Raw genomic sequence first — 18,048 nt, forward strand, 5'->3', positions numbered from 1 at the left:
CCCTAATCTTGGCCGGGAAAAACAGGCACTCGCTTTTTTTTTTTTTTTTGCGGTCTAATATTTCTTAAATTTTTTTCTTTTTTGCGTGTGTTTATAAATTACCTCGAGGGCCGTACCAAATGGTCTCGCGGGCCATATACGGCCCGGAGGCCGGAGGTTCCCCACCCCTGCTTTACAGAGATGCTGTATGCGAAACCAATGTGAGTTTGGAAAATTGCACAGTATTTTTCTATTTTAGTATACCTCAACATTGGAATTATGATCAGTGGAAATGGCCATGACATGTGACATTTAATACAGCTGGTAAACTATTAGTAAATATGTTGAACATGGAGTATTTTTGAATAACTAAACATCTTTGGGCATGACTTTCCATATTTCAGTATTTCATAATTGAGGTCAGTGGGGTTCAAACCCAGAGCTCTGCCATTTTCCTATCCTGCATGCTGATGCAATAAGTTGCATTTGGGAATGGAGTAACAAGTTATCCTGGAACAATTAATCTGCAACTATTTTGATAATTGATAGTTTATTACATTGGTGCATTCTTGTATCTTTGTATTTATGTAATAAAGAGCATTGTCCACTGTCCTATTATATTACGTATGTATCATCTGTTTATTTTATTATACATAAGAGATGCATTCAAATTAGGTACTATGTGGTTAATGGTCACATGATTGTTTGTGTTTTAGCCATGACTTCAACATGTGGTCACAGAATTTTATGGATGAATTTACTGTAACATCAATAGTTATATTTCCCGTGGGTTTATGTTTCAGGTCGTATATCCTTTCTGTTGTTAATTTTCATTTTATCAGACAGGGTTCTGACTGGCACTCGACTTCTATAAAAACCATTCGGTTATCCACTTTGATGTTTTTTCACACTCTCCTGGTCCCTGCTGCAGCAACGATTACCTGACCACCCGGCCTCAAAGTGTTGTCATTGTATAATTATGTGCGTTAGGTTTGGGATGAACCATGACGGGATGGGGAATGCCTGCGGGCCCCGCAGCCAGGAGACCGCCAAGCTGATGGCCGACCACATCACCATGAAGACAAACCCATTCATCTGGTCTGCCTGTAGCCGGGACTACATCACCAGCTTCCTGGAGTGAGTCAGCCTATCAGATATCTGCACCACCACAAATCATTTCGTAATCAGAGGTTTGAGAAAAAAAAAAAAAAAGACTTGGTTGTAACATTGGAGTAACATTTCCGATGGTCAGAAAAGACAGACACAGGTAGAAACATCAATTTCAATTTAATTATCTACTTTGTTTTTTTCTCATAATTCATAATCATCATAAATACAACAGTTCAATTATATTTAACTCTCCCTCCTTGTTTTCTGTGCTTTAGCTCAGGTATGGGCTCTTGTCTGAACAACGTCCCCCCGAAGCAGGAGTTCGTGTACCCCACCACAGCACCGGGTCAGGCCTACGACGCAGACGAACAGTGCCGCTTCCAGTACGGAGTCAGATCTCGTCAATGTAAATATGCGGTAAGTGCTCTGGTATAGTTCCTTACTTTACATTAATGCTTGCTCTCAAGTCAGCGAAGAACAATATGTTGACCTATTGATCTAAGCAAGTGTAAGGTCTAACACCATTTTAGTGCAATACTCTAAATTAGTCATGCACTGAAGAGATAATGAGATTTTTTAAAAACTCCTTATTTTTTTGACGATACAATTCTTCAGCCACCCAAGTCAAAGCACATCTTGAATTCTTAATTCTAGACTACTGCAGTTGCTGTTTCAGTTTTTAAGACTGACTTTCATCACTTCTCCAACAGCCTTTGCCAGTTGCACCATTAAAAAGACCAGATGAAAGCTCTTTGATGTTTGATGATAAAAATATTTATTCTTATTCTTTATGATGGTACCAGGCTGACTTAATCCTTCTCTAATAAAGGATTTAATCTTAATTTAAGTTGTTTACCTTGCTTCTCACTTCTTATTGGTATTCCTCCGCCTCTCTCCTTCAAGTTGGTCTCTTTGACAACGTGAAACTTCTTGGAATACATTTGTTGAATTGCATCCACTTTATTGCTTGGTCAACTTTTATGGTGCCAGATTCAGCGGGAATGGACATCTGGAACGGGGTGTATACAGCTTTATAGACTCATTACTATTGATACTATATGGTCAGAGCATATGTACTCAATAAAACATATCCCATGTGTTATAGGCATCACTGTAGAGAGAGCAGGAGGAGGATGAGTGCATCTGCTCTTGTGTCCTCATAATGAGCTTGTAAAGAAACACTCACTGACAAGTTTTCTCTCTTTTTCATGTTTTTATTCTTCTTTCACTCACACGCAGGAAGTCTGCAGTGAACTTTGGTGCATGAGCAAGAGCAACCGTTGTATCACCAGCAGCATCCCCGCTGCAGAGGGAACCATCTGTCAGACCAACACCATCGAGAAAGGGGTAAATACTTACATTATGATTTGAGGGCAGAAGGGGGCCTGTTGCCTGCACAAAGGATACATGTAGGACAACTTTGCTTCTTTCTTTTACAGGGAACTCTTTAGACAGTTTCTATTAAATATTAAACTAGTTTTTTCTTATATGCCAACAAACACTCAAATCTTAATTTAAAGACTTTAATAAAAGCCTTGAATGTACAATGGGAAAAAATAGGTATTCAGTACAGCATTTTAAATTCAAATAGCTTTATTCGTATGACCACTATGAAATACAGCATCTCTGACACATCTTGGCGTGTTTTGTGTCTAAAGCATGATGACCCAAAAAATATAAACATGCTCAACCCTTTTTAAAAGAGAAAATATCTGTTTTAACAAAGTAAATACAACTGGTCTTAAAGTATCCTGTGTAGTATTAAATTCGCTTAACAAACTTTAAAATGTTCGTAACTTCATTGTTTACATGCAAAGTCTATGTATCTGAAGATATGTATAAAAAAATGTGTATTTGAATTGCAGTGGTGCTACAAAAGGGTGTGTGTGCTGTACGGGACTCGTCCGGAGGGCGTGAATGGGGGCTGGGGTCTGTGGTCGCCCTGGGAGGAGTGCAGTAGGACGTGTGGAGGAGGGGTCTCCTCGTCCATCAGACACTGTGACAGCCCCAGGTACAGTAAGGCTCTCAACTGTGACCCCTCTAAAATGCTTTATTTTTGGGGTTTAAGATGAACTTGGATATACAGTATAGCGCATCATTATCTGTTGCCGATATTACATTGTCAAATATCAACTTGAAAGTACTGATCCACATTCCAGACTGTTTCTAGTTCCTCTTGTTGTGAAATACAATTAAAACCCTTTCTTGATATGTATAATTAAAAGTTTTGAGGAATCTTGGTTTAAACATGTGTTCACTTACGATTAAGAAAAATACGTCACAATACGGCCTCATGCTACCTTGGAAATAGAAGAATGATCATTTACCTGCCAAAGGACACTTGAGAACTCAGATAAACCCCCTTATTAGTATAAACATATAAAATCACAGCACAAAGCTCCACGGCTCACATTAATTTACAGGCAACAGTGCCACTTTTTTGTGTGTATAAAACAACTCCGATGAGTCATCACCAAACCACTGGCAGACTTGCTTTCGAATCGCAGTCACCATATCCCTCATCTTGAATTGATTAAACTGAGAATAAATTGATTCAAATCTGAGGCCAACGGTTTTCTTTCTTATCATTTTTGAGAATCATTTGCACATTTGTTTTGGCTCCATTCGGTTCAATTTGCTGAAAGTTGAGCTGAGGTAACTATTCGTCAGCGGCTGGCTCGAGATTTCTTCGCTGGCGTTTTAAAATATGTTTTTATGTAGAGGTGTTGTCGTGCCAGTCTGTAATAGACAATAAAGCAATAAAAGGTACAGACAGTGAGATTGAAAACACACTGATGCAGGCAGACAAAGCAGGGATCAGGAGCCAGTGTTGTGTGGGGAAGTGATGGAGGTTAGAGCTTTTAAATTGTACTCAGATGTGACTGACTTTGTGTTTGGTTGTAGGCCAACTATTGGTGGAAAGTATTGTCTGGGGGAGAGAAAGCGCTTCAGGTCCTGCAATATTGATGTGAGTATAGCTGCTCTTCATCGCCGTCATGGTCAACATACTATAATCTAAAACATGAATATAATTTATTCAATGTGTTTGTGTATGGTATTTTGCATGGGACTCTGGTGTGTGTGTGTGTGTGTGTGTGTGTGTGTGTGTGTGTGTGTGTGTGTGTGTGTGTGTGTGTGTTACAGGAATGCCCTGCAGGCTCTCTGGATTTCCGGGTTATTCAGTGCGCAGATTTTGACAGTGTTCCTTTCCGGGGAAAGTTTTACACCTGGAAGCCATACAGAGGGGGTGAGTAAGTGTGTGTGTGTGTACCTCTTTGCCCTTAACATCTCCCTCTGCTCTATTGAGTGTTTTAGTGTCTTAAAGCTCATTGTTTGGGTTTTACATCCACCTTTAAAATATAAGAGTTCAAGGGCAAATCTAAAGTAGTTTCAGTAGTAGGTTCACACAATCAGATAAAACAAAGATTTGGGCTGAAAGCAAGGGTTGACGGAACACGATCAGCAGTCATGAGTTGGAAGGTGTTGTGTGTGTGTGTGTGTGTGTACGTGTGAGGGTGTTCGTGGAGAGAGAATTTAAGCTGCAGACTGCTTCTTGTCTGGCCTGCAGATGCTGGCTGCAGAGCGCCATGCATTCCCAAAATGCTTTGCGAGAATTTCTCGCTCCTGATGAGCACTGTGCTGGACGCGAAAAAGAAATAGCGACATAACTGCCTTTAATCTATCCCTCCAATAACCTAATGGCTTACAGAGATGGCCGGCCAGCAAAATCCAACTTCAGGCAACAAGTGCTCCTTTCATCAAGTCAGCTGATTTTACAATGGAAATCCCTTGCAGCTGTTAAAATAGGAACGGTGCCATAGACTCTGCCCTGCGTTAAGGCCATATCCCACCGCCCAGCCCCTCTGCAGCCCTCTCACTCTCCTCACATTCTCATGTCAGCTTACCTCCTTTCATTTTTACCCTCTCATTCCACGAAGACAGCTTCCTTTTCTTCTTCTTGCTTTTTGACTTTGTCCTTACTGTTCTGGTCTCTCCTCCTCTCACTTTATTTAGTTCACCATTATGCAATCTCTCTCTGGTGACATTGAGAACAGAGGCAGCCTTTCTCTCTCCGCTCACGCAGCCAAAGACAGTTCATTAAAAAAGGTCTGTTGTTTAAGCTGTTTTTTTTTTTAACAAACATGCTGTCACACATTGCTGTTCTCAGTCCAACAGCTTTTACGTTCAACCTTCACACTCCATAAAACACACCCTGCCGCGAGCCGCGCTTGCCCTGCCAAAGCTAGGCACCATGGGAATTGTAGTTTTCCATGGTCTGACCACTTAATCGTCTACAGGTCATCTCAGTACATGCTCTCTCTCCCTTTTTCTCCATTCCAGTACATATTGTACCTGCTACAGCGCTGCCAACGCAAACAAACACAGCCCAAATTGATGTCAACAGCCACTCAAATAGTGGAGCTGTTGGAGAGCCGCACGGATGAATGAAGGATATATACAACATGGCCAGACAAGACCTCAGAGTGTGTTAGTGCGGGCGTGTGTATGGGAAAATGTGGTATAGTCTTGCAAGTGCAAATCACTCTTAACTGTGTGGGTTTGTGTTATGAATTGTGTTTAGTTATGGATATCCTTTGTCACAGAGCATTTACAAATCACTAGAGATCTGAAAAAATATAGTTATTTGTCTTCTATGATGGAACGTTTTAAATATCTTTGAACTGTTTGGAAACATAAGTGCATATCATTTTGTATGGTTTGAAAACACAAGTTGTTTTAATATGATGTGCTTTTTCACTGGTATGTATCATGTTGGACAATAACAAACATGACCTAAACATTATAGTGGTTACAAAATGATTTATAGATTCACATTTAACCAGCACTGGAAATTCGTTTTTGGTAAATTGGCCTTGCTGCATAATTGAGTGCTGCCTTAGTAAAGTTTAATTTATAAGCTTTTCTGGACTTGAGTAACATTTAAATTATAACTATATGGAAATTGAAAGAGCAACATTTAAATGATAACTTCTTAAATTAAACTTAAATTTTCAGCCTTATCAAAGGGAAATGTAATCTAATATAAAATATAATCTATGTTTCATTATGTTATAGTATTGGATAACTGTCATTGCCATTTGTCCTATATGCCTTTGCCCACATAAACCAGTGCACAAAAAAGTGGGTTGTCACTGGAGTCTGAACCTGGCATTTGGTGCAATTTACTTTCAATTGTTATGTTCTGGTAAATCAATACAACAGCATAGACTAAGAAAATAGGGAACGCCAAAGAACGTTTTGGCCAGAGAACTTGTGCGTGCCATTTGTGGAAATCTTGAAATACATGTCTTTCAATTGAACACTTTTCCCCTGTGACCGTGTGCGTGTTTATAATATTTAGATTTGTGCAGACATACACTACATGTGCATGTGTATTGTACTTGCATCGGGACATGTGCATGCAGCTTTAATAGAATGGGTTGATGTCCATGTTTGTGTGCTATAAATCCGGTATACTGATACTCTGGTGTGCTCCCTGTGTGTATGTCTGTGTGTAGGTGGGGTGAAACCCTGTTCTCTCAACTGTCTGGCAGAAGGATACAACTTCTACACGGAGCGTGCTCCAGCCGTGGTGGACGGCACGCCTTGCCGAGACGACTCTTTGGATGTGTGTGTAAATGGAGAGTGTAAGGTGAGATAAGGCTTTTCCGTGTGTGTTTGTAAGTCTTCATGTAAGCGTTTAATTGAAATAAATTAGAGCCATTAGACATCTGCATGTGAGCAGACAGTTGAAGCTGAAGCAGCAGAATAGAGGATCAACAAACGAATGAGATAATGTTGTTTATACTCGCTCTCCAAACCCTGGATTGCCGCCACTGTGTTGTCTAAACAATGACTGCGGACGATCATCACAATCAGCTGCTTAACTGAGAAATTGTTTTAACTTTGGCAGTGATCTCCCATTCCCATCAACCATGCTCTCTCTTAATCTCGGCTGTTAATGAAAACAAAACATCTAGCTGCTCATTTTAAAGTGAAGACCACCTGGAGGCCCAAAAGGTTCCTGGAACCCGTTTTGGCAGCCTCATGGTCCATTTGTTAAGGGATGTAGACCAAATGAATGGTAATAGCGTGCAGCTAAAATTGATCCACTTGTTGTTTATTTTGGATGTAGCATTTTCCAAAAAGTAAGTTGAATCTTTCGATGGAAAAGGAAAAAATGTGAGGACAGAAGAAAGAAAAAAATCCTGATTTCCAGTGTGTTGTCTTGTGGTTGTCTGAGTGCCAACAAAAATAGTTTTCACCTCCCCTTGTCCTGACTCTTACCCCCCATGATCTGGCTTATTGACGGGTCTCAAAGGTTATGTAAGGGAGGCTGAACTCATCCAAGAGGAGAGTTTTGTTTATCAACATCTCCTCTCTGTTCTCTCCTCCTGCACCGATCTCTCTGATTTCCCCCATGCTTTGCTCTGCTCTGATCTGAAAGAACTCAGTGACCCTCCTGCTCAGCTATTAGTCTGTCTGCACTGCAGGCACGCTTTATTCACTGCAGTTGTTCTCTTTCTCTTTTTTTCTTCCCCTTTCTGACTCTTCATCCATTCCTATCCCTGTTTTTGTTTACTCCACTTTTCTTCTGACTTATTCCACTCAGTCATCCTTCCCATTATTCTTCTCCATCATCTCACCTCTCATATGTTTTATATACACATTTTAAATGAAAATCTAACTTAAAAAACACTAAGGATAAATATCTTCCTTTTTGGTTTCAGTTTTGTGATTGCGGTCTGACAATGATAAGACGGGAGAAACAGAATGAAGTGGATAGGAAAAGGACAAAATCTGCTGCTGCAGACGAAAGGCATGAGTCAGAGCACCTTTTCCCCAGATCTCTTGGACAACATATACAGGGCCAGATTTACTACATCTATGATAATGGTGTTCGACTAACATGTGGCACAGCTTTCAGTCGACTCCTGGACTGCACCTGTTGTTATAAGGCTTCTAGAGACGAGTGAAGTACAGCTCTTAAGTTAAGAGGTGGGATTTGTTTTATGGTCATTTTTATTAAAGAAGGGAAAATGCACATAGATATAAATGAGCACCTATTAACCGTGCCCGGTATTTTGTCAAAAAACCTCATTAAAAAAACAGTGTTTGTTTTCAAAGTATTTACTTTGTCTAACTCTCTCTATAAACATCTTTAGCATATATCTGATATGAATCAAAAATATGCTTCTAGTATGCAGTAAATGCCAAACCAAATGCAAAGTTAAATAAACGCTAATATTTTAGGTGGAGTCTGTAGTGACTTTACACTTTAGTTTAATGAATACAAACCACAACATCCCTACACTTTTTGTTCATTAGTTGTGGTGTGGAAGTTCATTTTTTAAAGCATATATTTCATCATCACAAAAACCCATATATATAAGCCTTCTAATAGTCTAGAGACCTTTATGTTTAAAAACGTCTTACTACCCACAATAAAAAGCCACCAGCCGATACCCATGAGTTGAATCTCAGTTTCAACCCTAGCTTTTTACTTTTGAAATGTGATCTAATCAGTGTAAAAGTAATAATAAACATAAGTCTCATTATCCCTCTCTACAATAAACAACTGCCATATGAATATATGAGTGTGAGCGCTGTTGCCATTCATTGTCTACCCTTTTGTTTAGGTTTGGTTCCCTGTTAAAGAGTTTGAGTGAAACCACCTGCTTCACTCATCATGAAACTTATTTATGTCGACAGCTATGAGTTTAGCAACCTCAGAGCATTAAGTCTGCACAGGATCAAAAAACACATCTGGTCTTACCATCTGATAATTCTGTGTTTTGGAAAAGTGGTCTTGAAGACATTAGAGGTAATCCCTCAGCCCGGCCCCCGACACCTCTCCACTTACTGACTGTGCCCCATGACCCTGACTGACCCTTAAGCTCACTTGTTTCTCCCTTCTTTCAGCACGTAGGCTGTGATCGAGTCCTCGGCTCGGACGTGCGCGAGGATCGCTGCCGGATCTGCGGAGGGGACGGCAGCAGCTGTGACTCTGTGGAGGGACTCTTCAACGACTCGCTGCCCGAAGGAGGTACAGAACTCAAACACTCAAGCACCAGCCAACTCATACATTTTAAATGCTGCCACAGAGATTTCTGCACATATAGATGAAGATGATTTCATGGCCGAGGGAAGATTTGATAAATATTGAAACACCTCTGCTCCTGAGATTCAGATTCAATTAACGGGATGCATTTACTGTGAGAAGTTATTCATTCTATTCGTTTTGTGCACAATCAACATTTGGATTTGAATGCTCTGGACTGTAAATGCATCTTGGAAAGCTGCCTTGCCATGTGAGTTAGGATACCCCAGACATTCAAAGTGTATCACATAATTGTCTGTTCACATGCAACCTCTGTCCACAGCAGCATACTGTTACAGCCATGAGTTAGATAAAGCCAACAGAACTCTACAAAGCTGCAGGAGAATCATTTGTTTCAGCACCTGCTCTGCTAGGAGATCAATTATGTGTATATCCGACCAGTTGACGCAGCCTAGGCTTAAAGTTGGCATTACAGATAATAACAATCGCTAGACTTATCCATCTTTGTGTCTACATTAGTTTCTTCATGACATTTCTTATTATTGTGTTACATAATAACCAACGCCTATAAATTGCTCTATAGTAGTTGTTAGTTCAACTGTCTCATTGTCTGTAAATATAGACTTAGAATAGGGTTGACAGGAAGATATAATTGTATATGATCTGCATATAAACAATGTAATACGTCCACCAATGACATGACCAATGGTAATCTTACAGTATACAAAGAGAAAGATAAAGAACCCTGAATTAACCCTTCAGGTTTCTTCATCTAAAATGAAGCTACCAAGTCTTACATTTCCTTCAAAAATATAAACCATTAAAGAACCAAGTTCCTTATCAGTGCATGGTTATAGAGTCAATTGAATACATTGTTGTAACAATTAAGTGACAAAACAGCTGTAAGGTCAATCAGGGTTACGATTTAAGTAAAGGCCAGCATGGGTTACTAAGTAGAATTTGACAAAATAAATTCGGAGAAGTAAAAACACTCCCTGAAAAACTCTTAACCCATAAATAGACGCATATACAATACCATACGCTGTATATGCATACATATATTTATCCAGCAGCTACCCACGGACACGTGGCAGACAGATTTAGGTGAGGTCGGACCAGTGTGGCTTGAGGTCCAGCTGCTTTTGGATCTATTCTGGGTTTCATTTCTCCCCGCAACACCGACTTCAGAGTTTCTCACCCAACTGTCAACTCACCCCCTTCCAGGATTCCTCGGAAGGGACGCACCCTGAGCCGGCAGCTGTGCTCTGCACCGCAGTGGCCAGGCCAGCCGGTCAACCCCAGCTGAGGTCGCAACTATCTGCCAAATATCTGACATTACTGTTACCCTTAAAAAAAATCCATTAGGAGAGCTGAAGTCAAAGTGTAGGTTGCTGAGTCACGCTTTTCATGATCTGGGGATAGTATTACGTTCAGTGTTTTTATTAAAGGGGGTTTTACAGGTTTACCTGTATTCCTCATGTCAATTACACTGATGTCCTAAAACAGTGAAGTGCTCCTTTAATCAGCTGCAGTCCCAGCATGCATTGCAGTTGTTGCCACCAAAGCGCCAAATATAGATTTAAGTTTTTTTTTAACAAAGACAATGTGCAACTGTTTGGTTTTGCGAGTCTTGGTTCATTCCAAAACAATGGTTATTAATGTGCTGCTATAACAGCTTCTGGGACGGCTTTCCCCTCAAGATTTTGAAACCTGGTTGCTGGGATTTTCTCCCCTTCAGTTGCAAAAGCATGAGTGACGTCCACACTGGTGTTAGGCAATGAGGCCTGGCTTTCATTTATCCCAAAGGTGTTAGCTGATGTTGAAGTCAGGGTCCAAGCTGAAAAGATAGTAGTGTCTATAGGTTTGGCCGTCTAATTACAATGTTTGCCAATACAAACTTAAGTAAAAAGAGGTCACTTAAGTTTACATTACATTGCATTTAGCTGACACTTTTATCCAAAGCGACTTACAGTAAGTACATTCGACCAGGAAGATACAACCTTGAAGAAAACAGAATCATATAAGTACATCAGCCAAACATTTCAAGTGCTACTCAACTGGCTTTAGATAAGCCAGTCCTTTATTAGTATATAAGTGCAGAATTACTAACAAATAACTGCTAACAGAGCACTTATATACTAATAAAGGACTGGCTTATCTAAAGCCAGTTGAGTAGCACTTGAAATGTTTGGCTGATGTACTTATATGATTCTGTTTTCTTCAAGGTNGGGGGGGGGGAAAGCTCCACATACCACAACTCCCAGAACTCAGACATGCATTTGTTTTTTTGAAGACCTCATAATACATCCAGCTGCCAAACAGCATTCCTCGACGCATGCAGACAAAGGAAAATCCTTTTACAGTCACATCACTTTGTTGAGGACAGGCTGAATTAGCAGCAATTATTGCAAGCTAAGTTTTAACAAGTATAATTGATGCATGCACAGAACTTCTTCAAAAATAAAACATGGGAGAAAAGCAGCGCAGATATTTAGTCTCAATCAATAACTCAAGGCATAGTGGTAACGCCTGCTGCAGATTAACTCAACTAAAAGGTGGTTCGATTACTGGACTTTAATCAGATTTCTATCATATTTTTTACTATTTTGTTCGTAGAAACTCTCCGTTTAGCATTTATTTTACTCTCTGCTTTGGTGAACACTCCCATTGAACTGTAAAACATATGACATTACTGTCTCTGTGCATTATAAAAACATCTTTTAGGATTTAAAGAACCCCCTTACTGTGCAAGTTAACTATGTTCTGCTAATTTCTTGCTAAGTGCAACAAATATTATTTTAAAAACATATTACTTTACTGTCAGCATGTTCTGTACGATGAATACACACATCTACTTGGATTAAAAAAGAAACACTCACTGTGACATTCAACTTTTTTTGTTCCCTTTAACTGACACATTATGCATCACTGCTTCGTCATGATGTTATTGAATATCTGTTTTCTCAGAGGTTAACACAACTAACACTCCAATAGGACCATTGTGCGGTCAAATGTTAATACGTTTCCTTCTCTGCTTTAACAAATGTACCCTTTATGCCCGAGGCCAGACAGCAAGTGTGAGCGCCAAGCCATGCGGTCTAAACTTTCACAGACTTGGGCTTCCTCTAATATTCATCTGTGCACATGCAGGACCGCAGAGAGTCAGATGTACTGACTGCGGTTCAGAAGTGTTTCCTGTTTTGGGCTCAACCACAGCCACACTAGTGTCTTATCTTTGCTTTAAGATGGATTGTTGCACACATACAAAACCACTTCAGATTTGTCACTGGTGCCACATTCAAATACAATTGGGTATTTGCCGTCTTGGTGCGTTCATAATTCTGCTCTACACAGCAAAAACAAAGAAAGAAATACTGGTGGAGTTATTTCAGGAGTCTGAACGCAAGCAACAAGCAAACGCTGGATAGGATTAGAAACTTTTCCATATTAAAATGTGGAAGTGGCATTGGTTCAGCCAATATTTACATGTCAATTGTAAAAATATTTGTACCTACCTATTTCCTACATGGGGTGGCAATCACGCAAGAATCCAATATTATTACAATTTTAACCATTTAGTAAATATGGTGCTTATTGCAGTAACATAATATGGGATAAATTGCAATTTGTAACCTTTTTAGTACTGCGAGTTATGCAGTTTGTCAAAATCCGTTTATCAATATCTAATCTAACTTCTTGCCAATCATGCTACATTTTTAAGAGAATGTAAGATAAAGATTAAACAATACTCCGCACCCATGCATTGATACAATATTGCGAACAAATTATAGATACATTTTGTTTACAACCCTTTTTTCCGTTTATGGTTTGCATAGTGCTTTGTTATTTTCAGGGTTCCTGCAGGTTTCACCAACTCAGATTTAAGACTTTAAGACCTTTTTAAGACCACTTTGAAGAGAATTTAAGACCCATTTCATGGCAAGAAAGTATGAAGAAAAATTGCTATGAAAGAAGAAATACGTCCCATAATTACTTACAAAGTAAAATGTATTCATGTTCAACATGAGAACGATGACTGAACATAACCCTTCATGCTGTTGTACGATTGGTGTTTAGCTCGGTATTTAGCGTCCACAGCACCTCCGCTTTTAGGGTTGACGTAGACCCAAACGTCACCCGGAGTTCCCCCGATGTTGTTGCGGGAGCTGCTGCACTAGCTAACGCTGCACTAGCAAAACAAACGCTAATGTTGTTTAAAATAGGTGCAGCGGGCTTCAAACACGTTCCCCTCCACTGGTTTCAACCAAGCACTAAATTCGATGATTTCCAACCAAATACGGTTGAACTTACACTTCCCCATATTTATTTGTAAGTAGATTCGAAGATACCTGAGTTTCTGACTGCCGCTAGCTGAAGATTGGTTGGTTGCTAGGTTGCTAGCTGGGTGTTCTCCGATAAGGGGCCGGGGGAAACAAAGTTGGTGAACACACAAGCACGCGGTTTGATTGGCTGGCATATGATTTGATTGGCTGACGCTTCCGCCGAAGCTTCAAAAGTTGAACATTGCTGAACTTTTGAAGCGAGCAACGCGAGCAAAGCAACGCGAGCAAAGCAACGCGAGCAAAGCAACGCGAGCAAAGCAACGCGAGCAAAGCAACGCGAGCAAAGCAACGCTCCCACAATGCAGTGTGGCAAAGCGTGACGTCATCCCATTCAAAGTGAATGGGCAGAAGCGTTGAAGCTTCACCGCACGCCGCCGTGTGGACGGGCCGTTAGAGTGAAGTTGTAGTAGATTTGGTTGGCATCTAGTTCATACGTAACACTATCCACTTCCATATGCAAACATATTTGTCTTTGTTTTCCACCTCTCTTCTATTTTAAATGCTATTTTGACTGTCTTCAAATCCCAGAAGCAACTTTAATGCTGCCACGACAAAACATTTAACAACCCCATCTCTTAATCTCTGAGAGTGGGTGACCATCAGCCACACAGGGAGTTTCCTCAGGCTCACAACTGTGTATTCAATTGAGGATAAATAAGCAGATGTAGTAATCATAAGGGTGGGGTTGCGTGGGTGTGGTGAGCAGCTACCTGTTGCTGATGAAAACCACATGAGACTGTCTCTTAGTGGAAGTCAAGACAAAAATAGATCATAATCACCGATTGGAATAACTCCGATAAATTCTGTAAATGGCATTTTTCATCACAACTCATTGTAATAACTTCTCAAAGCAAGATCTTTCAGGATAGATAGTTCAGATCTTTTGAAGGTGTCCATTTTAGACTGAAGTTGTAGCCTGAAATGAACCCGTGTTTAGGGTCGGACAGCGTCAACATGCATTATCCAACCTGGCCTCATGAACCTCCTGACCCGGTCTAAAGTGGTTTGGACAGACAACAACAACTATAGGATTACTGCTATACCTGTTTTCTCAGCCATTAGAGGGTCTGCTTTCTCAAAATTGTTGCAAGAGATATTTCTTGTGCAAACAGTGAGACGCAGAGACTAACCAGTCTGGAATAAATGATCAGAAACCAGTGTGAGTAATCCCTTTGTGACTTTAGTGAAAGCTAGAAGTGTGGTTTAATCATGACAGAAGGACAATTGAGAAAAGTCAGAGAGAAAGAACTGCCGGATCACAGCAGATTCTCCTTGATATTAAACCGGTGCATCAGCGTCCCAATCCCCTATTAAACTTGCATGAAAAATACCTTAGTTGTGTTTTAAGTGTTACACATCAGCAAATTGCGTGCTGTGGAAAGCTGGGTTGGTATTCGCCATGACAAAAGATGACAATTCTTCTCACATCCTCAGGGTTTTTCACACCTAACCCTCAGATCCTGACACCTGCTTAACACTGGGCGTGAGAATCCTATTTTAGCCAAGATACACTGATTCATGGAGCCAGCCTCCTGAGTCCTGACAGAGAGCAGCTAAGCATCTTAGCACTCCTGCTAGAAGACAGGTCATGAGGAGTCCAATATGATAAAAGTATGTGGTGGTTAGCTTTAGGACCCCAGGTTGTTAGCTTAATTTATTAATTCCTAGGAGAGCAAACAGCTGACTTGAATGTCAATAACTGTTTTGTTTGGTTGGCTAACACAAGATAGAGTCATTCAACTTAAGTCAACACAATGAGACAAACTCAAGTATGCAAATGAATTCAACAAGTGGATTTGGTGCCCGTTTGTGTGTGATCACCCACCTCAACATCCTGCAGGCTGAAGTCGTTCTGGTCTTTGAAGTTGGCGGCCCCGGCGCTCAGCTCCATCAACATCTTGGCGATCTCGGGCTTTATTGCTGCAGTCAGCCGGCTGGCCGCCTCCATGACGTGTTCCTGCACGTCCTTCAGTTGCATAGCTGCTTTGGAATAGTGAGAGTTCCTGAACACACTGCTGAACAGGTCTGTAAGGAAGGCGCTGGCCCGGCAGAACACGTTGAGAGCATCCAGATATTTGGAGATGCCTTGCTGGATGTCTGCAACGGCGGTGGTTGTGCCAGAGGGAGGCGGGTGGCAGCTGCCCGGCATCCCCCCCCCGCCGCCCAGGGGCGAGGAGGCGGAGCACGAGGAGGCCAGCGAAGCGCTCAGGGTCCGGCTCAGCTCAGGCATCTGGTACTGCTGGTGCTGCTGCTGCACTTTCTGCTTGGACCCGCCGAGCAAAAAGCGACGCTTGTAGTCCATTTTACTTTCCTGCGCACTACAACAATACATAGGTGGTGCAACAGCACCGGAAACTTTTTTTGTTCGTTATCTCGGAAAGTTCTCTTGTCCTCTTTACAAAAACACCAAGCTCAGTCCACAGTCCTGAAACTGTTCAAGTTATGTAAAAAGACAGCTCAAGGATTCCACCTGCCAGAGGCTCATCTCAGTGCGCCTGGGGCAGCAGAACTGGGAGAGGTCAGAGGGCGATCAGAAACAGCCCGGCTGCAGATACTTCAGGCCCAGCTTAAAAAACAGCACACACACACACCTCCAGATTCTCTGTTTCCAGCTTCTAACACAATTATCATAATAGGGGGGGAAGTCAAGAACAACTTAAAGTGAAACTACAGCTAAGTTTTAAAGTGCATTAACTTTCCTTCACAAAGGGGGGTGAAATCCTTCGTCATGCAGTACATAGAGTATATACACGTATGCATGTACAGATATAAACCTATACCGGCCTGCACTAATAAAAGTAGAAAATCCTTTTAAAAGCAAAAATGAAGCCAAGGAAAATCAGACACTGGTCAACAGCACGGAGGGGAAATGACAGTAATAAAAAAAACAAGTGAGTGACTGCTGGAATCAGAGGATGTGGTTTCTGTGGGAGGTGAAGGGCAGACAGATCCAGTCCGTCTGAAATGGTCTTCAGAAAGCAGGACTCAGTGAGCGAGCGGCTGAGAGCTCCTTCTGCCCGACTGAGGTCTCCAGCAGCTTCCTGGCTGAGGTAGATATTACTCACCGCGGAAACAAGTGTGCTTCCAGATCTCGCTGGTCCCCGCGGACGCAGATTGGAGCGACAAAAGCACAAATGTATCTGTAAGGCCTCTAGGTCATTTCCTAAGGGAGGACAAACACAAAGGAGAGGGTTAGCATCATGTCAGAGAGGAAGGACGAGCTTACTTTCAGTTGTTATGTTACACCACTAAATAAACTGGACTGATAGATGCGCTGTTTCTTTACTCGACTTGTAGCATTCACCCAACTTAAGTTTTAAAGACGAGCCTGTTTGCGAGAAACTGAAATGTATATTGTCAAATAATAAAAGACGCAGCTTTAAATTATTTTTATTATTAATGTATCTTCAGATCAGCGTTTCCGCCAGGGAGGCGTCATGCCGTCATTTGAAAAAAAAAAACAATTCGAGAGAAGATCGAGTTTTTATCCCATCACTAATACGTAAAGAGATAGTATCTATAACTTAAGGGACAGCTCAATTCAAAGTCACGTGACATGACGTGACATGACGTGACGTCTCACACACACCCCCCCCTCCCAGCTCTCGGGGTGGACGCCCTATCAGCACTGGTCTGGCGGAAAAAGTGCTTCAGATTATTTTAGAGATTAAAATATGAGTTGTTTGGTCAATAAAATGTCAGAATATGATGGAAAAAGCCAATTGCAGTCGTCTAGTTTTGTCAGTTTTCAGCTCGCATAAACAAAAAGGGAGGAAACCCTAGTTTTGGAGAAAAAAAGTAATCAAGAAGAATCAACAAGTGATATTATGAAATCTAAATGTGATTTATCAAATGTTGTAGTGACAGGAGATATGGCTTCCAGTAACTGCTAGAATCCACTTCAAGACACTGGTACTTGCGTACCATGCTGTGAATGGATCTGGCCCTTCCTACATCCAGGACATGGTTAAACTGTACACCCCAGCGCGTGCACTTCGCTCTGCATCAGCCAAACGGCTTGCTGCACCCGCACTGCGAGGGGGACCCAAGTTCCCATCAGCAAAAACACGTGGGTTTGCTATCCTGGCTCCAAAATGGTGGAATGAGCTCCCCATTGAAATCAGGACAGCAGAAAGCTTACACATCTTCTTCAGACTGAAAACTAATCTCTTTAGACTCCACTTCGAGCGATATAATTACTAACAAAGCACTTATATACTAACAAAGGACTGGCTTATCTAAAGCCAGTTGAGTAGCACTTGAAATGTTTTGGCTCTATGAAACCTGATGTACTTATATGATTCTGTTTTCTTCAAGCTTGTATCTTCCTGGTTGAATGCACTTATTGTAAGTCCCTTTGGATAAAAGCGTCAGCTAAATGCAATGTAATGTATGAATAGTCCTATGGGAAGTCTAGCAGTGATTTTCCACGATCTAACGGGCTTTTACTTGTTTAGCTTTCTCTGCTTTTATTTTAAAAAGTCTTAGAGGAGATAAACAACTTCCTGTGATCCTGCCGATGTCCCATAATGTTAAGAGTCTTGTCAGTTTCAC

General features: G+C 41.1%; 1 protein-coding gene and 1 pseudogene across 1 annotated transcript; one reads left to right on the plus strand and one right to left on the minus strand.

Annotated features, from left to right (window-relative positions):
• The first annotated feature begins 972 nt into the window (after positions 1 to 972).
• LOC104966369 (A disintegrin and metalloproteinase with thrombospondin motifs 10-like) lies at positions 973 to 14,969 on the plus strand. Its single transcript, XM_010795556.1, has 9 exons — positions 973 to 1,116; positions 1,365 to 1,506; positions 2,329 to 2,436; positions 2,955 to 3,100; positions 3,994 to 4,057; positions 4,234 to 4,336; positions 6,609 to 6,742; positions 9,013 to 9,136; positions 14,929 to 14,969. The coding sequence occupies exons 1-9, from the start codon at positions 977 to 979 to the stop codon at positions 14,967 to 14,969; spliced, it is 1,002 nt and encodes a 333-aa protein (XP_010793858.1). The 5' UTR covers positions 973 to 976.
• Positions 14,970 to 15,277: 308 nt separating this feature from the next.
• The window catches only part of LOC104966370 (uncharacterized protein KIAA0355 pseudogene), a 22,662-nt pseudogene continuing 19,891 nt past the window's right edge, over positions 15,278 to 18,048 (minus strand).

The sequence above is a fragment of the Notothenia coriiceps genome, unplaced genomic scaffold (assembly GCF_000735185.1).
Source record: "Notothenia coriiceps isolate Sejong01 unplaced genomic scaffold, NC01 NC01_scaffold00037246, whole genome shotgun sequence".
NCBI lineage: Eukaryota > Metazoa > Chordata > Actinopteri > Perciformes > Nototheniidae > Notothenia > Notothenia coriiceps.